The sequence below is a fragment of the Pristiophorus japonicus genome, unplaced genomic scaffold (assembly GCF_044704955.1).
Source record: "Pristiophorus japonicus isolate sPriJap1 unplaced genomic scaffold, sPriJap1.hap1 HAP1_SCAFFOLD_1154, whole genome shotgun sequence".
NCBI lineage: Eukaryota > Metazoa > Chordata > Chondrichthyes > Pristiophoridae > Pristiophorus > Pristiophorus japonicus.
The window spans coordinates 76,461-99,104 of NW_027250815.1; the positions used below are offsets into that span (position 1 = coordinate 76,461).

The window sequence follows — 22,644 nt, forward strand, 5'->3', positions numbered from 1 at the left end:
AGGAATGGGGTACTGAAGTTGCATGATCAGCCATGATCATATTGAATGGTGGTGCAGGCTCGAAGGGCCGAATGGCCTGCTCCTGCACCTATTTTCTATGTTTCAATGTTTGATCTATGGGATGAGATCAGCCGTGATCTTATTGAATGGAGGAGCAGGCTCGAGGGGCCGAATGGCCGACTCCTGCTCCTATTTTCTATGTTTCAATCTTTGATCTATGGGATGAGATCAGCCGTGATCTTATTGAATGGCGGAGCAGGCTCGAGGGGCCGAATGGCCGACTCCTGCTCCTATTTTCTATGTTTCAATCTTTGATCTATGGGATGAGATCAGCCGTGATCTTATTAAATGGCGGAGCAGGCTCGAGGGGCCGAATGGCCGACTCCTGCTCCTATTGCTGACGTTTTCAGCCTCCAGGTAATAAGTGAACCTCCCTTCTTCTTCCAGACTTTCGGCAGGATTCCTGAGGGGACCTTGCGTGGGCGAGGACCATGGACTCCCAGCCCGGCTGGCCTATCGCCGGGGGCACATCGGTATCTCCGGCACGCAGACCGTCGAGGGCAGCCTCGGCCCAGTCGGCGACGGCTCCTGAGGTCCGCACGGGCGAGGCTGCGGGCCGCGAGGGGGCCGGCGAGGAACGGAAGCCCGCCAGCTTGTCCTTGTTCTCCGGGAGATCCGGCGGGGGAGGAGGGAGCGCTCCGCGGAAGCTGAGCCTCTGCGAGTGGGGGCGGGGCGCGGAGGACGAGCCGGCCGGCGCCCACCGGCAGCGCTCCTCCAGCACGGGGGCCCCCCGGTTCTGGAAGGCCATGGAGTCGGGCGGGCGGGGGGACGGGGGGAAGGGGCCGGAGGCGGCCGAGCCCCAGCGGGGGGGGACGGGGGCAAAGGTCGGGCCGGCGGGCGCCCTCGGTCTGACGGCCAGCATCCGCAGGCGCTGCGAGGGCTTCGCGCGGCCGAAGAGGTCGCCCGGCGGGGAGGCCGCGGGCGAAGGAGAGGAGCGAAGTCGGCCGGCCAGAGCCGGCCAGGCCGAGGGGCCGGGGGCCGGCTCCACGTCGGCGGGACCCCGGCCCGAGAGGCGTTCCGCGGTGCTGCAGAAAATCCACTCCTTTGAGCAAAGCCTCCGGCAGCGACACGCCAAGAGAAGCCCCCGAGGGGAGCGGCCAACCAAGACGCCCGCCGCAGACGGCTCTGGCCCGTCCTCGGGCAGCGGGACGGCTGGCACGGCCAATGACCGCCAGGGCCGCTCCAACTCCGTGTCTTCGCTACTCCGAGCGGCTCGAGCTCAGTGGCGGCGAGTCGACGCAGAGGCGCCGGCGAACCGTCGGGCACCGGCTGGGCCGGCCGAGCCCTGCGAGGACCCGCAGCCGGCGGCCTCCGCCAGCTTGCTCGCCGGCCACCGCGCCCCCTCCGACCGTCCGACGCAATCGGCGGAGGTCTCTGCCGGCAAGTGCCGCGCCGCCTCCGCGAGGCCCCGTGGGGGGTCCGAGCTGGCGAGGTCGGAGGAGGAGGGCGGGCGGGCGGTGTCGGACCGAGGGAGCGCCGAACGGCCGGCGGTCGACTCGGCGAGCGCCCTCCCGCACCGGCGCGCGCCGCACGCCGCTCGAACGCCGCCCGCCGCCCGACGGGGTAGCGAGGCGTCCGTGGGGCGAGACAGCGGGGCCTCGGAGAAGCCACCGCCCTCGGCAGCTGGCCCCCGGAGGTTGCCGGAAGCTTCGAGCCAAAGTTTGCCGCCGGACGCTGGCCCCGCTCCACGTGCCCCCTCCCCGCGGATCGGCGCGAGGCCAGGTGACCTGGGAGAGCCCGGCGGGCAGAACGAGGCGGACGTTCTCCGACAGACGGTCTCGCTGGGACTGCCCGCCACTTCCAGCCTGCTCACCAGCTGGGCCGACCTCAATAGCTCCCCGGACACCTTCTCCCCGTTTGTCAGGTCCGACGACGAGTGCTCGCTGTCTGACGAGTCGGTGATGACCACACAGAGCGATGTCAGCCAACTGGACAAGAGTTACTCCATCAGGTAAGGCCTCATGAACCCTGACTCAGCTCGATAATAAGAACTAGCACCAGGAGTCGGCCATTCGGCCCCTCGAGCCTGCTCCGCCATTAAATGAGATCGCGGCTGATCTTTGACCTCAACTCCACTTTCCCCGCCCGATCCCTCGATTCCCCTCGACTCCAAAAATCTGCCCTGGGAGTGTTTGATGGGACAGTGTAGAGGGAGCTTTACTCTGTATCTAACCCCCTGTACCTGCCCTGGGAGTGTTTGATGGGACAGTGTAGAGGGAGCTTTACTCTGTATCTAACCCCGTGCTGTACCTACTCTGGGAGTGTTTCATGGGACAGTGTAGAGGGAACTTTACTCTGTATCTAACCCCGTGCTGTACCTACTCTGGGAGTGTTTGATGGGACACTGTAGAGGGAGCTTTACTCTGTATCTAACCCCCTGTACCTGCCCTGGGAGTTTTTGATGGGACAGTGTAGAGGGAGCTTTACTCTGTATCTAACCCCCTGTACCTACTCTGGGAGTGTTTGATGGGACACTGTAGAGGGAGCTTTACTCTGTATCTAACCCCCTGTACCTACTCTGGGAGTGTTTGATTGGACACTGTAGAGGGAGCTTTACTCTGTATCTAACCCCCTGTACCTGCCCTGGGAGTGTTTGATTGGACACTGTAGAGGGAGCTTTACTCTGTATCTAACCCCGTGCTGTACCTGCCCTGGGAGTGTTTGATGGGACAGTGTAGAGGGAGCCTTACTCTGTATCTAACCCCCTGTACCTGCCCTGGGAGTGTTTGATGGGACAGTGTAGAGGGAGCTTTACTCTGTATCTAACCCCCTGTACCTGCCCTGGGAGTGTTTGATGGGACAGTGTAGAGGGAGCTTTACTCTGTATCGAACTCCGTGCTGTACCTGCCCTGGGAGTGTGTGATGGGACAGTGTAGAGAGAGCTTTACTCTGTATCTAACCACGTGCTGTACCTGCCCTGGGAGTGTTTGATGGGACAGTGTAGAGGGAGCTTTACTCTGTATCTAACCCCGTGCTGTACCTGCCCTGGGAGTGTTTGATGGGACAGTGTAGAGGGAGCCTTACTCTGTATCTAACCCCCTGTACCTGCCCTGGGAGTGTTTGATGGGACAGTGTAGAGGGAGCTTTACTCTGTATCGAACCCCGTGCTGTACCTGCCCTGGGAGTGTTTGATGGGACAGTGTAGAGGGAGCTTTACTCTGTATCGAACCCCGTGCTATACCTGCCCTGGGAGTGTTTGATGGGACAGTGTAGAGGGAGCTTTACTCTGTATCGAACCCCGTGCTGTACATGATTTTGGAGCGCTGACGATGTGGACAGCAGATAAAGATGATGAGTTGATGAATCCTTTGTTAAATTGGGCAATGCCATGTTCTGAAAGCCTGAGTCCTGTCTAGCCTGGCAGAGCTGCGAGAGTGTGGTCTGGAGAGCAGAGAGGATGTGAGGAGAGTGGGACATCTGGACCAGTCCGCCTCGCTGAGGTCCAACGTGTCCTTCATATCCGTCGTCTCACTAATCCCAAATGACGAACTGGAAAGGCTGTTGGACGAGGTCAAATGTCTGGAGGAGGAAACGCTACAGGTGTGTCTCTGTCCCTGTCCCGTCTGTCACGGGTCAGCTCGATAATCCTGTTTCCAATATATAACCCGTGAACCTGGAATGGGACAGTGTAGAGGGAGCCTTACTCTGTATCTAACCCCGTGCTGTACCTGCCCTGGGAGTGTTTGATGGGACAGTGTAGAGGGAGCTTTACTCTGTATCTAACCCCCTGTACCTGCCCTGGGAGTGTTTGATGGGGCAGTGTAGAGGGAGCTTTACTCTGTATCTAACCCCCTGTACCTGCCCTGGGAGTGTTTGATGGGACAGTGTAGAGGGAGCTTTACTCTGTATCTAACCCCCTGTACCTGCCCTGGGAGTGTTTGATATGACAGTGTAGAGGGAGCTTTACTCTGTATCTAACCCCCTGTACCTGCCCTGGGAGTGTTTGATATGACAGTGTAGAGGGAGCTTTACTCTGTATCTAACTCCCTGTACCTGCCCTGGGAGTGTTTGATGGGACAGTGTAGAGGGAGCTTTACTCTGTATCTAACCCTGTGCTGTACCTGCCCTGGGAGTGTTTGATGGGGCAGTGTAGAGGGAGCTTTACTCTGTATCTAACCCCATGCTGTACCTACCCTGGGAGTGTTTGATGGGGCAGTGTAGAGGGAGCTTTACTCTGTATCTAACCCCCTGTACCTGCCCTGGGAGTGTTTGATGGACAGTGTAAAGGGAGCTTTACTCTGTATCTAACCCCGTGCTGTACCTGCCCTGGGAGTGTTTGATGGACAGTGTAAAGGGAGCTTTACTCTGTATCTAACCCCGTGCTGTACCTGCCCTGGGAGTGTTTGATGGGACAGTGTAGAGGGGGCTTTACTCTGTATCTAACCCCCTGTACCTGCCCTGGGAGTGTTTGATGGGACAGTGTGGGGGGAGCTTTACTCTGTATCTAACCCCCTGTACCTGCCCTGGGAGTGTTTGATGGGACAGTGTAGAGGGAGCTTTACTCTGTATCTAACCCCGTGCTGTACCTGCCCTGGGAGTGTTTGATGGGACAGTGTAGAGGGAGCTTTACTCTGTATCGAACCCAGTTCTGTCCCTGCCCTGGGAGCGTTTGACCAGTTTCCAACTCCCCACAACACGGCAGTTGCAACTCTGGGTCAAAGAGGTTGGTTTTAAGGAGTGTCTTAGGCACGGCCACCGATGGTGGAACGATGGAAATCGGGGGAATGGGTAAGAAGGCAGAATTGGAGGAGCGCAGAGATCTTAGGGGTTTGGAGAAGGCTACAGGGATAGGGAGGGGTGTAGTGGCTAGAGGAGGTTACAGAGATAGGGAGGGATGTAGGGGCTGGAGGAGGTTACAGAGATAGGGAGGGGTGTAGGGGCTGGAGGGGGTTACAGAGATAGGGAGGGGTGTAGGGGCTGGAGGAGATTACAGAGATAGGGAGGGATGTAGGGGCTGGAGGAGGTTACAGAGATAGGGAGGGATGTAGGGGCTGGAGGGGGTTACAGAGATAGGGAGGGGTGTAGGTGCTGGAGGAGGTTACAGAGATAGGGAGGGATGTAGGGGCTGGAGGAGGTTACAGAGATAGGGAGGGATGTAGGGGCTGGAGGGGGTTACAGAGATAGGGAGGGGTGTAGGGGCTGGAGGAGATTACAGAGATAGGGAGGGATGTAGGGGCTGGAGGAGGTTACAGAGATAGGGAGGGGTGTAGGGGCTGGAGGAGGTTACAGAGATAGGGAGGGGTGTAGGGGCTGGAGGAGGTTACAGAGATAGGGAGGGATGTAGGGGCTGGAGGGGGTTACAGAGATAGGGAGGGGTGTAGGTGCTGGAGGAGGTTACAGAGATAGGGAGAGGTGTGGGGGCACAGGACGATTTGTAAACAAGGATGAGAATTTTGAAATCGAGGTGTTGCTTAACCGGGAGCCAATATTGGTCAGCGAGCACAAAAAGTGATGGGTGAGTGGGACTCGGTGCGAGTTAGGACACGGGGGCAGCGAGCACAGGGGGTGATGGGTGAGCGGGACTCGGTGCGAGTTAGGACACGGGGGCAGCGAGCACAGGGGGCGATGGGTGAGCGGGACTCGGTGCGAGTTAGGACACGGGGGGCAGCGAGCACAGGGGGTGATGGGTGAGCGGGACTCGGTGCGAGTTAGGACACGGGGCAGCGAGCACAGGGGGTGATGGGTGAGCGGGACTCGGTGCGAGTTAGGACACGGGGGCAGCGAGCACAGGGGGAGATGGGTGAGCGGGACTCGGTGCGAGTTAGGACACGGGGGCAGCGAGCACAGGGGGTGATGGGTGAGCGGGACTCGGTGCGAGTTAGGACACGGGGGCAGTGAGCACAGGGGGTGATGGGTGAGTGGGACTCGGTGTGAGTTAGGACACGGGGGCAGCGAGCACAGGGGTAGCTGTGAGCGGAACAGCGCTGGGATCGGGAATCCCGCCTCGTGTCTGAACAAGGTGTGTGTTTGGTACAGTGTGCGGAGGATATCCAGGTGGTGGTGCTACACAAGGAGGAGGGAGCAGGGCTAGGCTTCAGCATCGCTGGCGGAGTGGACCACGAGAACAAGATGGTGACTGTAAGTTCATCAAAAGAATGACCTGCATTTCTTTAGCGCCGTTCACGACCGCCGGACGTCCCAAAGCGCTTTACAGCCAATGAAGTACTTTTGGAGTGTGGTCGCTGTTGTATTGTGGGAAATGCGGCAGCTCAATTTGCGCACAGCAAGCTCCCACACACAGCGATGTGATATTGACCCGGATCATCTGTTTTAGTGATGTTGGTTGAGGGATAAATATTGGCCCCAGGACACCGGGGAGAACTCCCCCTGCTCTTCTTCCAATAGTGGCCCCGGGATCTTTTACATCCACCCGAGAGGGCAGACGGGGCCTCGGTTTAACGTCTCATCCGAAAGAGGGCACCTCCGACAGTGCGGCGCTCCCTCAGTACTGCCCCTCCGACAGTGCGGCGCCCCCTCAGTACCGCCCCTCCGACAGTGCGGCGCTCCCTCAGTACTGCCCCTCCGACAGTGCGGCGCTCCCTCAGCACTGCCCCTCCGACAGTGCGGCGCTCCCTCAGCACTGCCCCTCCGACAGTGCGGCGCTCCCTCAGTACCGCCCCTCCGACAGTGCGGCGCTCCCTCAGTACTGCCCCTCCGACAGTGCGGCGCCCCCTCAGTACCGCCCCTCCGACAGTGCGGCACTCCCTCAGTACTGCACCTCCGACAGTGCGGCACTCCCTCAGTACTGCCCCTCCGACAGTGCGGCGCTCCCTCAGTACCGCCCCTCCGACAGTGCGGCGCTCCCTCAGTACCGCCCCTCCGACAGTGCAGGGCTCCCTCAGTACTGCCCCTCCGACAGTACGGCGCTCCCTCAGTACTGCCCCTCCGACAGTATGGCGCTCCCTCAGTACTGCCCCTCCGACAGTATGGCGCTCCCTCAGTACTGCCCCTCCGACAGTACGGCGCTCCCTCAGTACTGCCCCTCCGACAGTACGGCGCTCCCTCAGTACTGCCCCTCCGACAGTGCAGGGCTCCCTCAGTACTGCCCCTCCGACAGTGCAGGGCTCCCTCAGTACTGCCCCTCCGACAGCGCAGTGCGGCGCTCCCTCAGTACCGCCCCTCCGACAGTGCAGGGCTCCCTCAGTACTGCCCCTCCGACAGTGCGGCGCTCCCTCAGTACTGCCCCTCCGACAGTGCGGCGCTCCCTCAGCACTGCACTGCAGTGTCAGCCTGGATTATGTGCTCAAGTCTCTGGAGTGGGACTCGAACCCACAACCCTCTGGCTCGGAGGCGGGAGAGCTAGTCACTGAGACACAGCTGACTCGAACAGTACGTGAGATAAATGGTGCTGGCTCGGACAGCATGAAACTGCCTGCTCTTCTTCAAATAGTGACCCGAGTTTCTCAACGTGCAAGTGTTGGGGCCGATCGGGCCTCTGTTTAACGTGTCTTCTGAAGATAAGCAGCTCTGACAAGGCAGCACTCCCTCAGCACTGCACTGGAGTGGTAGACTATCGCCTTCAAACACCCTCCTCTCTAAATCATCGAATCAGAGAACGGTTGCAGCACAGGAGGCCATTGGGCCCCTCGAGCCTGTGCCGGCTCTCAGCCAGTCCCACTCCCCCCGGCCTTTCCCCGGAGCCCTGCACATATTTACCCTCCAGATACTTATCCAACTCCCTTTTGAAAGCCGCGATTGAGTCTGTCTCCCCCGCCCTCTCCGTCAGCGCGTTCCAGATCCTAACCACTCGCTGCGTAAAAACGTTTTCCCTCGTGTCGCCTTTCTGCCGATCGCCTTAAATCCGTGTCCTCTGGTTCCCGACCCTTCCACCAATGGGAACAGTTTCTCTCTCTCTCTACTCTGACCAGACCCCTCGTGATTTTGAACACCTCGATCAAATCTCATCTCGGCCTTCTCTGCTCCGAGGAGAACAACCCCGGCTTCTCCAGTCTCTCCCCGTCACTGAGGTCCCTCATCCCGGGAACCATTCTGGCCAATCTCCTCCGCACCCTCCCCAATGCCTTCACATCCTGCCTGAAGTACGGGGCCCAGAATTGGAGACAATACTCCAGCTGGGGCCGAACCAGTGATTTATAACAGGTTCATCATAACTTCCTTGTTTTTGTACTCTGTGCCTCTATTCACGAAGCCCAGGATCCCGTGAGCTTTCTTAACCTGCCCTGCCACAGTCAGCGATTTGTCCACATGTACCCCCAGGTCTCTCTGTTCATGCACCCGCTTTAGGATTGTATTCACGCTCCTCTCTCTCTTCCTCCCTCTCCCTCTCCCTCCCTCTCTGTCTCTCTGTCCCTCTCTGTCTCTCTGTCTCTCCCCCCTCTCCCCCCTCTCCCTCCCCTCTCTCCTCCCCTCTCCCTTCCATTCTCTCTCTCTCCTTCTCTCTCTCTCCTTCTCTCTCTCTCTCTCCTTCTCTCTCTATCCTTCTCTCTCTCTCCTTCCTTCTCTCTCTCTCCTTCTCTCTCTCCTTCCTTCTCTCTCCCTCCTTCTCTCTCTCTCCCTCCCCCTCTTCCCCCCTCCCCCCTCTCTCTCTCTCTCTCTTCCCCCCCTTCCCCCCTCTCTCTCTCTCTCTCTCTCTCTTCCCCCCCCCTCTGTCTCCCTCTCCCTCTCCCTCTCCCTCACTCGCTCTCTTTCCCTCCCTCCCTCTCTCTCTCTCTCTCTCTCCCTCCCCTCCCTCTCTCCCCCTCCCTCCCCTCTCTCCCCCCTCGCCCTTCCACTCTCTCTCTCTCTCTCCTTCTCTCTCTCTCCTTCTCTCTCTCTCTCTCCTTCTCTCTCTATCCTTCTCTCTCTCTCCTTCTCTCTCTCTCCTTCCTTCGCTCTCTCTCCTTCTCTCTCTCCTTCCTTCTCTCTCCCTCCTTCTCTCTCTCTCCCTCCCTCCCCCTCTTCCCCCCCTCCCCCCTCTCTCTCTCTTCCCCCCCCTTCACCCCCCTCGCTCTCTCTCTCTCTCTCTCTCTCCCTCTCCCTCATTCGCTCTCTTTCCCTCCCTTTCTCTCTCTCTCTCTCTCTCCCTCCCCTCCCTCTCTCCCCCTCCCTCCCTCCCTCGGCAGGCTCACAAGGTTTTCCCGAACGGCCTCGCCGCTCAGGAGGGCACCATCCAGCAGGGAGACGAGATCCTGTCCATCAACGGGAACTGCCTGAAGTGGGTGACACACAGCGAGGCCCTCGGCTTCCTGCACCGGGCCCGGCCCGCGACCCAGGCCATCGTGGTGGCCCGCAGGGTGAGCGAGGCCGAGAGGGACGGTGGGAGGAAGGGCAGCGTCGCCAGCGACATGGAGCGGGGCGGCAAGGACCCCGATACGGAGCCAGGTACGTCGGCCTGAATCCTGCCGAGTCCATCGCCGCCAAGCCCCGGAACCTCCCTCGGGAGCCGGCGCCTCACAACTCGAGCCCTCGCGGGGAAATCCCCTCCGTGCCTTTCAGTGCTGCGCGGAGGGAGGGGTTTCCCTGTACGGGCTGCCCCTGCACACTCTCACCCTTTGCCATCCTCGTCTGCCGTCCGGACACGCCATGGCGCACCATCTTGCCGTCCGGAGGAGGCGGGGGTCCCCGATGGAGGGGCTCTCTACGCGGGAGTCCTCCCACTATTTATCGGGGACTTGGCCTGGAGGGTGGTGCACGGGGCAGTCCCGTGCAATCGGTTTTTAAGTCGGTTCACGGGCTCCCGGGCCGCCTGCAATTTCCGCCGTCTGGAGGAGTCCGTGTTCCACGTCTACGTTCGGTGTGAGAGGGTTGCAGCCCCCTCTTCCAATATCTGAAGGGGCCGCTCCTCAAATTCTGGTTGGCACTTCAGTCCCACCCTCCCGATCTGTGGGCACCCTGAGCGGAGGGGAGCGGGCAGGTCCGAGGGCCTCCTCGTGGGGCCTACTCCTGGGCACGGCCAAGGGGGCCATCAGCCGGTCCAGGCAGCGGGCGGACGAGGGGGTCGTTCAGCCCCGACTGCCGGCCTCTCTTCCGCCGTTACATCCGAGCCAGGGTGTCCCTGGAGACGGAGCACGCGGTGTCCACCGGTACGCTCGCGGCCTTCCGCGAGAGGTGGGCGCCGGAGGGACTGGGGTGCATCGTCACCCCCGGCAACCAAACTCTAATTTGATCCGTCTACTGTTAAAAGTTTAATCTGTCGGTTTTAGTGCCCCTTTAATAAGGGGACAGTTGATCATTGTTTCGACAACAATATAGTTGTCGAGCTGTTGAGTGGGGGTGGCTTAGCCGGTCACATGATGTTCGCAAGACCCAATAAAACCCCGGCCAGTTGGGTTCGGGGGATCCACGATGAGGCAGGTGGTTGTGAGCCTGGTGGATGAACTGGTAATGTGTCGTGTGATTGTTAAACCTTTCACTAATAAACCAACTAGTTCTTAATAGCAATTTGTTGCGACGAATGCTTAAGCCAAGAACTCGTGAAGCAAATACATTACAAAAGGAAGTTTACAGCACGGAAGGAGGCCATTCGGCCCATCGTGTCCGCACCAGCCGACCAAGAGCCACCCGGCCTAATCCCACTTTCCAGCTCCCGGTCCGTAGCCCTGTAGGTTACGGCACTTCAAGTGTACATCCAGGTACTTTTTAAATGTGGTGAGGGTTTCTGCCTCTACCACCCTTTCAGGCAGTGAGCTCCACCCCAGACCCCCACCACCCTCTGGGTGAAGACATTTCCCCTCAAATCCCCTCTATCTTCTATGAAAGGGACCGAGAGATTGGGTTCAGATGTATTGGGGCAGGATTTGGGGTGTTATTTGCCCAGGACCCTCATCAACATCCTGGGGAGGTCACCATTGACCAGAAACTTCACTGGACCAGCCACATAAATAACGTGGCCACAAGAGCGGGTCAGAGGCTGGGTATTCTGCGGCGAGTGTCTCACCTCCTGACTCCCCAAAGCCTCTCCCACCATCTACAAGGCACAAGTCAGGAGTGTGATGGAACACTCCCCACTTGCCTGGATGAGTTGCAGCTCCAACAACACTCGAGAAGCTCGGCACCATCCAGGACAAAGCAGCCCCGCTCGATGGGCCACGCTACCCACCACCTTCAATACTCACTCCCTCCACCACCGGCGCACCGTGGCTGCAGTGTGCACCGTCTACAAGATGCACCGCGGCAACTCGCCAAGGCTTCTTCGGCAGCACCTCCCAAACCCGCGACCTCTACCCGCCTAGAAGGTCAAGGGCAGCAGGCGCATGGGAACACCACCCCCTCCACGTTCCCCTCCCAGTCACACACCATCCCGACTTGGAAATATATCGGCCGTTCCTTCATCGTCGCTGGGTCACAATCCTGGAACTCCCTCCCTAACAGCACTGTGGGAGCACCTTCACCACACGGACTGCAGCGGTTCAAGAAGGGGGCTCACCACCACCTTCTCAAGGGGCAATTAGGGGGATGGGCAATAAATGCCGGGCCTGGCCAGCGAGGCCCACATCCCGGGAATGAATTTTTAAAAGAGGAGTCTTGCTGGGAGTTGGGGCAGGGTTTGGGGTATTGGCTCCCAGGGCTCTGACCATGTGTTTCTCCCCCACACAGAGGGTTTGGGGGAGTCGGTCACGGTGGAGCTGATGAAGAACAATGCCGGACTGGGCTTCAGCCTGGATGGTGGAAAGAGCTCGAGCCAGGGGGACAAACCGCTCACCATCAAAAAGGTTTTCCCAGGTAGGAGAGGATAACCTTTACTGACAAGACCTTCTGTATCGAGATGTTAACAGCTTTCCAGTCCACCTCCATCGAGGGGTAGAGTGAGGTTCTGTATCTGTCGCAGACCTCACGGAGTGTGGGGAACTTACCTTCCCCCGCACACTGTCATCCGCGCTCAACCTCGAACACATCTAGCAACCCGTCCGTCATCAGTCCATCCGTCGTCAATCCATCGTCAACCCATCCAACATTACGGCCGTATTCGATTCCCGCGCCGGCCAACAAAGAGCCACCCGGCCTAATCCCACTTTCCCGCTCTCGGTCCGTAGCCCTGTAGGTTACGGCACTTCAAGTGTTACATCCAGGTACTTTTTAAATGTGGTGAGGGTTTCTGCCTCTACCACCCTTTCAGGCCGTGAGTTCCACCCCAGACCCCCACCACCCTCTGGGTGAAGACATTTCCCCTCAAATCCTCTCTAAACCTCCCTCCCAATTACTTTCAATCTATGCCCCCTGGTTGTTGACCGATCTGCCCAGGGGAAACAGGTCCGTCCTATCCACTCTATCCAGGCCCCTCATAATTTTATACACCTCAATCAGGTCTCCCCTCAGCCTCCTCTGTTCCAAAGAAAACAACCCCAGCCTATCCAATCTTTCCTCATCGCTAAAATTCTCCAGTCCTGGCAACATCCTGGTAAATCTCCTCTGTACCCTCTCCAGTGCAAATCTTGGTAAATCTCCTCTGTACCCTCTCCAGTGCAAATCCTGGTAAATCTCCTCTGTACCCTCTCCAGTGCAACATCCTGGTAAATCTCCTCTGTACCCTCTCCAGTGCAACATCCTGGTAAATCTCCTCTGTACCCTCTCTAGTGCAACATTCTGGTAAATCTCCTCTGTACCCTCTCCAGTGCAACATCCTGGTAAATCTCCTCTGTACCCTCTCCAGTGCAACATTCTGGTAAATCTCCTCTGTACCCTCTTCAGTGCAACATCCTGGTAAATCTCCTCTGTACCCTCTCCAGTGCAACATCCTGGTAAATCTCCTCTGTACCCTCTCTAGTGCAACATCCTGGTAAATCTCCTCTGTACCCTCTCTAATGCAACATCCTGGTAAATCTCTGTACCCTCTCTAGTGCAACATCCTGGTAAATCTCCTCTGTACCCTCCCTAGTGCAACATCCTGGTAAATCTCCTCTGCACCCTCTCCAGTGCAACATCCTGGTAAATCTCCTCTGTACCCTCTCTAGTGCAACATCCTGGTAAATCTCCTCTGTACCCTCTCGAGTGCAACACCCTGGTAAATCTCCTCTGTACCCTCTCTTGTGCAACATCCTGGTAAATCTCCTCTGCACCCTCTCCAGTGCAACATCCTGGTAAATCTCCTCTGTACCCTCTCCAGTGCAACATCCTGGTAAATCTCCTCTGTACCCTCTAGTGCAACATCCTGGTAAATCTCCTCTGCACCCTCTCCAGTGCAACATCCTGGTAAATCTCCTCTGTACCCTCTCCAGTGCAACATCCTGGTAAATCTCCTCTGTACCCTCTCTAGTGCAACATCCTGGTAAATCTCCTCTGTACCCTCTCTAGCGCAATCACATATTCCCTATAATGTGGTGACCAGAACTGCACGCAGTACTCCAGCTGTGGCCTAACCAGTGTTTTATACAGTTCAAGCATAACTTCCCTGCTCTTGTATTCTATGCCTCGACTTATAAAGGCAAGTATTCCGTATGCTTTCTTAACCACCTTATCTACCGGGCCTGCTACCTTCAGGGATCTGTGGACCTGCACTCCCAGGTCCCTTTGTTCCTCTACACTTCTCAGTGTCCTACCATTTAATGTGTATTCATAGAAATAGAAACATAGAAAGTTACAGCGCAGAAGGAGGCCATTCTGACCCATTGTGTCCGTGCCGGCCGACAAAGAGCCGCACGGCCCTCGGTCAGCGGCCCTGAAGGTTACATATAAACCTACGAACAATGAACAATGACAGAAAGGCAAAGAACACCCGGCCCAACCAGTCCGCCCCACACAACTGTGACACCCCTTACACTGAAACATTCTACACTCCATCCCGACCGGAGCCATGGGATGTCCTGGGAGAGGCAAAAACCAGATAAAAACCCAGGCCAATTTAGGGAGAAAAAAATCTGGGAAAATTCCTCTCCGACCCATCCAGGCGATCGACACTAGTCCAGGAGATCACCCTGGCCGTATTCGATTCCCTGCAGTACTGACCGTTATATCTGCTCCGTCCAACAAAAGGTCATCCAGTCTAATCCCAATGACCAGCTCTAGGTCCGTAACCCTGCAGGTTGCTGCACTTCAAGTGCCCATCCAACCATCTCTTAAAAGTGGTGAGGGTTTCTGCATCCACCACTCTTCCAGGCAGCGAGTTCCAGATCCCCACAACCCTCTGCGTAAAGAAGCCCCCCCCCCTCAAATCCCCTCTAAACCTTCCACCAACCACCTTAACACTATACCCCCTCGTAATAGCCCCCTCCACCAATGGAAATAGACCCTTAGTATCCACTATGTCCAGGCCCCTCAATATTGTGTACATCATCATCATAGGCAGTCCCTCGGAATCGAGGAAGACTTGCTTCCACTCCTGAAGTGAGTCCTTAGGTGGCTGAACAGTCCAATACGGGAGCCACAGTCCCTGTCACAGGTGGGACAGACAGTGGTTGAGGGAAGGGGAGGGTGGGACTGGTTTGCCGCACGCTCCTTCCGCTGCCTGCGCTTGGTTTCTGCACGCTCTCGGCGACGAGACTCGAGGTGCTCAGCGCCCTCCCGGATGCACTTCCTCCACTTGGGGCGGACTGGTCTTTGGGCCCAGGGACTCCCAGGTGTCGGTGGAGATGTTGCACTTTATCAGGGGGAGGCTTTGAGAGTGGTCCCTTGTAACGTTTCCTCTGGCCACCTTTGGCTCGCTTGCCGTGAAGGAGTTCCGAGTAGAGCGCTCGCTTTGGGAGTCTCGTGTCTGGGGGGGGCATGCGGACAATGTGGCCCCTGCCCAGCGGAGCTGGTCGAGTGTGGTCAGTGCTTCGATGCTGGGGATGTCGGCCTGGTCGACTGCGAGGGTCCTCCTCCGTTTCGGAAGCTCCCAAAAGCTCGTCAACATCCTTCGCCTGCTCCACGACCACATGGAGGCCGCGATCCTTCCCCACGGATCCATCACAGACCCAATCCACGTCTGCACCGGGGTCGAACTGGGCTGCGTCATCGCCCCAAGGCGCGTTACCTCGCATTTGTCGGCATTGAACTGCGTTTGCCCCTTCTCTGCCCACCCGACCCATTCAGTGATATCGGACGAGGCACTGGAGGGCTGACGGTGGCTGTGGAACTGTAACCCAGCGGGGGCAATGGTCTTTGGGGGTGTCGGGGGGGGGGGGGTGAGGGGAGCGGGTCAGGGGGTCGGGGAGGGAATGGGGAACAAAACTCCTTATCCTTGTCGTCTGTGCTCCGTTCCAGGTGGGTCAGCTGACCGAACGGGCTTGATCGGGTCCGGAGACCACCTGATGCGGGTGGGCGACGAAAGCTGTCAGCACCTGACCTGCTACGAGGCTTGGAACCTGATCAAAGCGCTGCCCGAGGGCCCCGTGGCGATCGTGGTCCAGAGACGGCAACACACATAAGTTCTTCCTTGCGGGTGAAACGGCGATTTACCTGGTACTTCTTGCAATTTAATTCTTTTTCTCTTCGTTCCTGGGGTTGTGGGCATTTCTGACAAGGCCGGCACTGATAAGAACACAAGGAATAGGAGCAGGAGTCGGCCATTCGGCCCCTCGAGCCTGCTCCGCCATTCAATACGATCGTGGCTGATCCGATCATGGACTCAGCTCCACTTCCCCGCCCGCACCCCATAACCCTTCACTCCCTTATCGCTCAAAAATCTGTCTATCTCCACCTTAAATATATTCAATGTCCCAGCCTCCACAGCTCTCTGGGACAGAGAATTCCACAGATTTACAACCCTCTGAGAGAAGAAATTCCTCCTCGTCTCAGTTTTAAATGGGTGGCCCCTTATTCTAAGACCATGGCCCCTAGTTCGAGACTCCCCTATCAGTGGAAACATCCTCTCTGCATCCACCTTGTCAAGCCCCCCTCATTATCTTGTACGTTTCGATAAGATCACCTCTCATTCTTCTGAATTCCAGTGAGTAGAGGCCCAACCTCCTCAACCTTTCCTCATAAGTCAACCCCCTCATCCCCGGAATCAACCCAAGTGAACCTTCTCTGAACTGCCTCCAAAGCAAAGTATATCCTTTCGTAAATACGGAGACCAAAACTGCACGCAGTACTCCAGGTGTGGCCTCACCAATACCCTGTATAACTGGAGCAAGACTTCCCTGCTTTTATACTCCATCCCCTTTGCAATAAAGGCCAACATTCCATTGGCCTTCCTGATCACTTGCTGTACCTGCATACTATCCTTTTGTGTTTCATGCACAAGTACCCCCAGGTCCCGCTGTACTGCGGCACTTTGCAATCTTCCTCCAGTTAAATAATAACTTGCTCTTTGATTTTTTTTTCTGCCAAAGTGCATGACCTCACACTTTCCAACATTATACTCCATCTGCCAAATTTTTGCCCACTCACTTAGCCTGTCTGTGTCCTTTTGCAGATTTTGTGTGTCCTCCTCACACATTGCTTTTCCTCCCGTCTTTGTATCGTCAGCAAACTTGGCTACGTTACACTCAGTCCCTTCTTCCAAGGCATTAATATAGATTGTAAATAGTTGGGGTCCCAGCACTGACCCCTGCGGCACCCCACTAGTTACTGGTTGCCGACCAGAGAATGAACCATTTATCTCAACTCTCTGTTCTCTGTTAGTCAGCCAATCCTCTATCCATGCTAATATATTACCCCCAACCCCGTGAACTTTTATCTTGTGCAGTAACCTTTTATTGTGGCACCTTGTCAAATGCTTTCTGGAAGTCCAAATACACCACATCCACTGGTTCCCCCTTTATCCACCCTGTTCGTTACATCCTCAAAGAACTCCAGCAAATTTATCAAACGTGATTTCCCCTTCATAAATCCATGCTGACTCTGCCTGACCCAATTTTGCTTTTCCAAATGTCCCGCTACTGATTCTTTAATAATGGACTCCCAACATTTTCCCAACCACAGATGTTAGGCTAACTGGTCTATAGTTTCCTGCTTTCTGTCTGCCTCCTTTTTTAAATAGGGGCGTTACATTTGCAGTATTTACTTATTGCCTGTCCCTAATTGCCCCCGGAGAAGGTGGTGGTGAGCTGCCAGTTAAGCGGCAACCATGTTGCCGTGGGGTCTGGAGTCACATAACGGCCAGACCGGGTCAGGGCGGCAGATTTCCTTCCCTAAAGGGACATTCTTGAACCAAGATGGGTTTTTACGACAACCCCGTAGTATCATGGTCACCGTTCCTGGCGCGAGCTTTTTATTCCCGATTTATTAAATTGACCAATGAACCCAATTAACTTCCACTCCCCAGCCGCCGTGGTCGACGGTATTCACTGCCCCATGATGTGGTCTCCGCACCGGGGAGACCCAGCGTGGATTGGGGTGGCCGCTCGGCGGGAAACTCCTCCGTCCAGTCCGCGAGCGTGACCCCCGACCTCCCAGTGGCCTGTCACTTTAAATCCTCACTCCCGCTCTGACCTCTCCGACCTCGGCCTCCGACAATGTTCCAACAGAGCTGGACGCAAGCTCAAGGAACGGAACCTCATCTTTCTTTTAGGCCCTTTACAGCCTTCTGGACTCGACATCGAGTTCAACAATTTCAGAGCGTAATCGCTGGCAATATTTTAAGACATTTTTTTTCCTGTTTTTTTGCTCTCTTTCCCACGGCTGTTGACGATTCAGCCTTCTCCATTTACACCCTATCTAGACTCATCTTTTGTTTCTTAACCTGTCCCATTATCATCTCGTTGTGCCTCGCACCATCATTTGTCTCTTTATTCTGGGGATAGAAACATAGAAACATAGAAAATAGGTGCAGGAGTAGGCCATTCGGCCCTTCTAGCCTGCACCGCCATTCAATGAGTTCATGGCTGAACATTCAACTTCAGTACCCCATTCCTGCTTTCTCGCCATACCCCTTGATCCCCCTAATAGAAATGGCAGACCAGTTGAACAAATATTTTGGTTCTGTCTTCACGAAGGAAGACACAAATAACCTTCCGGAAATACAAGGGGACCGAGGGTCTGGCGAGAAAGAGGAACTGAAGGAAATCCTTATTAGTTAGGGAAATTGATGGGATTGAAGGCCGATAAATCCCCGGGGCCCGATAGTCTGTATCCCAGAGTACTTAAGGAAGTGGCCCTAGAAATAGTGGATGTATTGGTGGTCATTTTCCAACAGTCTACAGACTCTGGATCAGTTCCTATGGACTGGAGGGTAGCTAATGTAACACCACTTTTTAAAAAAGGAGGGAGAGAGAAAACGGGTAATTATAGACCGGTTAGCCTGACATCAGTAATGGGGAAAATGTTGGAATCAATTATTAAAGATGAAATAACAGTGCATTTGGAAAGCAGTGACAGGATCGGTCCAAGTCAGCATGGATTTATGAAAAGGAAATCACGCTTGACGAACCTTCTAGAATTTTTTGAGGATGTAACTAGTAGAGTGGACAAGGGAGAACCAGTGGATGTGGTGTATTTGGACTTTCAAAAGGCTTTTGACAAGGTCCCGCACAAGAGATTGGTGTGCAAAATTAAAACACATGGTATTGGGGGTAATATACTGATGTGGATAGAGAACTGGTTGGCAGACAGGAAGCAAAGAGTTGGGATAAACGGTACTTTTTCAGAATGGCAGGCAGTGACTAGTGGGGTGCCGCAGGGCTCAGTGCTGGGACCCCAGCTATTTACAATATACATTAATGATTTGGATGAGGAAATTGAATGCAATATCTCCAAGTTTGCAGATGACACTAAGCTGGGTGGCGGTGTGAGCTGTGAGGAGGATGCTAAGAGGTTGCAGGGTGACTTGGACAGGTTAGGTGAGTGGGCAAATACATGGCAGATGCAGTATAATGTGGATAAATGTGAGGTTATCCACTTTGGGGGCAAAAACACGAAGGCAGAATATTATCTGAATGGTGACAGATTAGGAAAAGGGGAGGTGCAACGAGACCTGGGTGTCATGGTACATCAGTCATTGAAAGTTGCCATGCAGGTACAGCAGGCGGTGAAGAAGGCAAATGGCATGTTGGCCTTCATAGCGAGGGGATTTGAGTATAGGAGCAGGGAGGTCTTACTGCAGTTGTACAGGGCCTTGGTGAGACCACACTTAAGTGTACAGTTTTGGTCTCCTAATCTGAGGAAGGACATTCTTGCTATTGAGGGAGTGCAGCGAAGGTTCACCAGACTGATTCATAGAAACATAGACATAGAAACATAGAAAATAGGTGCAGGAGTAGGCCATTCGGCCCTTCTAGCCTGCACCGCCATTCAATGAGTTCATGGCTGAACATGCAACTTCAGTACCCCATTCCTGCTTTCTCGCCATACCCCTTGATCCCCCGAGTAGTAAGGACTTCATCGAACTCCCTTTTGAATATATTGAGTGAATTGGCCTCAACAACTTTCTGTGGTAGAGAATTCCACAGGTTCACCTCCCTCTGAGTGAAAACATTTCTCCTCATCTCGGTCCTAAATTTCCTACCCCGTATCCTGAGACTGTGACCCCTTGTTCTCAACTTCCCAGCCCCGGGGGAAACATCCTCCCCGCATCCAGTCTGTCCAACCCCGTCAGAATTTTATACCTTTCAATGAGATCCCCTCTCATTCTTCTAAACTCCAGTGAATACAGGCCCAGTCGACCCAATCTCTCCTCATACGACAGTCCTGTCATCCCAGGAATCAGTCTGGTGAACCTTCGCTGCACTCCCTCTATGGCAAGTATATCCTTCCTTAGGTAAGGAGACCAAAACTGCTCACAATCCTCCAGGTCCTGTCTCACCAAGGCCCTGTATAACTGGAGTAAGACCTCCTTGCTCCTGTACTCAAACCCTCTTGCAATGAAGGCCAACATACCATTACACCTCCAACCTCTTCCAGTTCTGACGGAAGGTCACCGACCCGAAACCTTAACTCTGTTTCTCTCTCCGCAGATGCTGCCCGACCCGCTGAGTGTCTCCAGCATTTTCCGATTTTTGTCTGCGATTCTGGAGTTGGCTAGCTCGCCCTCGCGCCCGGAGAACCAAGCGGTTCCGGGTTGCTTCCCGCGTTCGTTCCCACATTGCCACAAGGCCCAACCGAGGAAGGCCAGCAAGAGACAAACATATCACGAGCATTCGTTATCGACACACAGGAGCAGAGAGATCCCCGGTCCCCAGGGACCGGACTCCGCTCGTGGACAAATACAAGAACATAATCCAAAAGGCCAGAAGGTTGAAGAGGGAAAAGAAAGACTTGCATTTATATAGCGCCTTTCACGACCACCGCACGTCCCAAAGCGCTTTACAGCCAATGAAGTGCTTTTGAAGTTCGTCACTGTTGTATTGTGGGAAACGCAGCAGCTCAATTTGCGCATAGCAAGCTCCCACACACAGCCATGTGATAATGACCCGGATTATCTGTTTTAGTGATGTTGGTCGAGGGATAAATATTGGGCCCAGGACACCGGGGAGAACTCCCCCTGCTCTTCTTCCAATAGTGGCCCCGGGATCTTTTACATCCACCCGAGGGGGCAGACGGGGCCTCGGTTTAACGTCTCGTCCCTCAGTACCGCCCCTCCGACAGTGCGGCGCTCCCTCAGTACCGCCCCTCCGACAGTGCGGCGCTCCCTCAGTACCGCCCCTCTGACAGTGCAGTACGGCACTCCCTCAGTCCTGCCCCTCCGACAGTGTGGCGCTCCCTCAGTACCGCCCCTCCGACAGTGCGGCGCTCCCTCAGTACCGCCCCTCCGACAGTGCGGCGCTCCCTCAACACTGACCCCTCCGACAGTGCGGCACTCCCTCAGTACTGCCCCTCCATCAGTGCGGTGCTCCCTTAGCACTGACCCCTCCGACAGTGCGGCGCTCCCTCAGTACCGCCCCTCCGACAGTGCGGCGCTCCCTCAGTACTGCCCCTCCGACAGTGCGGCGCTCCCTCAACACTGACCCCTCCGACAGTGCGGTGCTCCCTCAGTACTGCCCCTCCGACAGTGCGGCGCTCCCTCAGTCCTGCCCCTCCGACAATGCGGTGCTCCCTTAGCACTGACCCCTCCGACAGTGCGGCGCTCCCTCAGTAGCGCCCCTCCGACAGTGCGGCACTCCCTCAGTCCTGCCCCTTCGACAGTGCGGTGCTCCCTTAGCACTGACCCCTCTGACAGTGCGGCGCTCCCTCAGTCCCGCCCCTCCGACAGTGCGGCGCTCCCTCAGCACTGACCCCTCCGACAGTGAGACGCTCCCTCAGTACCGCCCCTCCGACAGTGCGGCGCTCCCTCAGTACCGCCCCTCCGACAGTGCGCCGCTCCCTCAGTCCCGCCCCTCCGACAGTGCGGCGCTCCCTCAGTGCCACCCCTCCGACAGTGCGGCGCTCCCTCAGTCCCGCCCCTCCGACAGTGCGGCGCTCCCTCAGTCCCGCCCCTCCGACAGTGCGGCGCTCCCTCAGTCCCGCCCCTCCGACAGTGCGGCGCTCCCTCAGTACTGCCCCTCCGACAGTGCGGCGCTCCCTCAGTACTGCCCCTCCGACAGTGCGGCGCTCCCTCAGTGCTGGCCCTCCGACAGTGCAGCACTCCCTCAGTACCGGCCCTCCGACAGTGCGGCGCTCCCTCAGTACCGCCCCTCCGACAGTGCGGCGCTCCCTCAGTACTGGCCCTGGGATTATGTGGTCAATCTCTGGAGTGGGGACTTGAACCCACAAGCTTCGAGTGTTACCCAGTGTGCCATGACTGGCACTGTTGGGATCGGGCAGCTGGTGGGTACACTTGCCAGACTGTGTGAGGCGGGCGAGCCAGGAAGATGGAGTCTCGCAGGGACCCACGTGCAGGGTAGCCATCGGCTCTGTGGCTTTATATGGGCCGGAATATCATGGTGGCATCTTTAGAGTTCCCTATCTCGCCCGTGGGGTTCCTGACGGTGCCTGTGGCTGCAGACGTGGCATTTCTGTGTTATTGACTTCATTGTTTAGCGTCTTTCTTTTAATAAAACTTTAAAAAAATATATAATCTTGCGGAAAATAATGCCTCACATCTTGCTTTGTGAATCTTCTGTTGTTGAAGGTGTTTCGAGCAGGTTCAAGGGGCCGAATGGATGCTCCTGCTCCGAATTCTTACGCCTCACTTAATGTTCGTTTCCCCTGCGCTCCTCCAGCCCCATGATGCGCTGAATGGCCTCCTCCTGTGCACACAGTAGATGGGCTGAATGGCCTGTGAGCGCGGGGTGGGGAGTGTGGCTTTAAATGGCGGTGACGTCAGCGCGCAGCGTCTTCTTTACGACAGTGATCGCTGAGCGAGCGGACGGTTTACGGCAGGAGGGCGGCGTCGGCGGGACAGTGGGTTTACGGCAGGAGGGCGGCGGTTGCTGGTTGCTGGGCGATGAGTTGGTTCGGCCTGTTCCGCGGGCTGCTGGGGGGCAGGGACCCCGGGTAAGTGAGGGGCTGAGGGAGAGGGGGAGTGAGGGGGCTGAGGGAGAGGGGAGTGAGGGACTGAGGGGAGTGAGGGACTGAGGGACTGAGGGAGAGGGGACTGAGGGACTGAGGGGGAGGGGAGTGAGGGGCTGAGGGAGAGGGGAGTGAGGGGCTGAGGGGAGTGAGGGAGAGGGGAGTGAGGGGGCTGAGGGGAGTGAGGGACTGAGGGAGAGGGGAGTGAGGGACTGAGGGAGTGAGGGACTGAGGGAGTGAGGGACTGAGGGAGAGGGAGTGAGGGACTGAGGGGAGTGAGGGACTGAGGGAGAGGGACTGAGGGGAGTGAGGGACTGAGGGAGAGGGGAGTGAGGGACTGAGGGAGTGAGGGACTGAGGGAGA

At 56.5% G+C, this 22,644-nt stretch overlaps 1 protein-coding gene across 1 annotated transcript; it reads left to right on the forward strand.

Moving 5' to 3' along the window:
* Positions 1-806: 806 nt before the first annotated feature.
* On the forward strand, positions 807-21,850 carry LOC139241894 (pro-interleukin-16-like). Its single transcript, XM_070870124.1, has 7 exons — positions 807-2,011; positions 3,417-3,600; positions 6,037-6,138; positions 9,123-9,381; positions 11,596-11,721; positions 15,178-15,375; positions 19,809-21,850. The coding sequence occupies exons 1-6, from the start codon at positions 807-809 to the stop codon at positions 15,339-15,341; spliced, it is 2,040 nt and encodes a 679-aa protein (XP_070726225.1). The 3' UTR covers positions 15,342-15,375; positions 19,809-21,850.
* Positions 21,851-22,644: the final 794 nt, after the last annotated feature.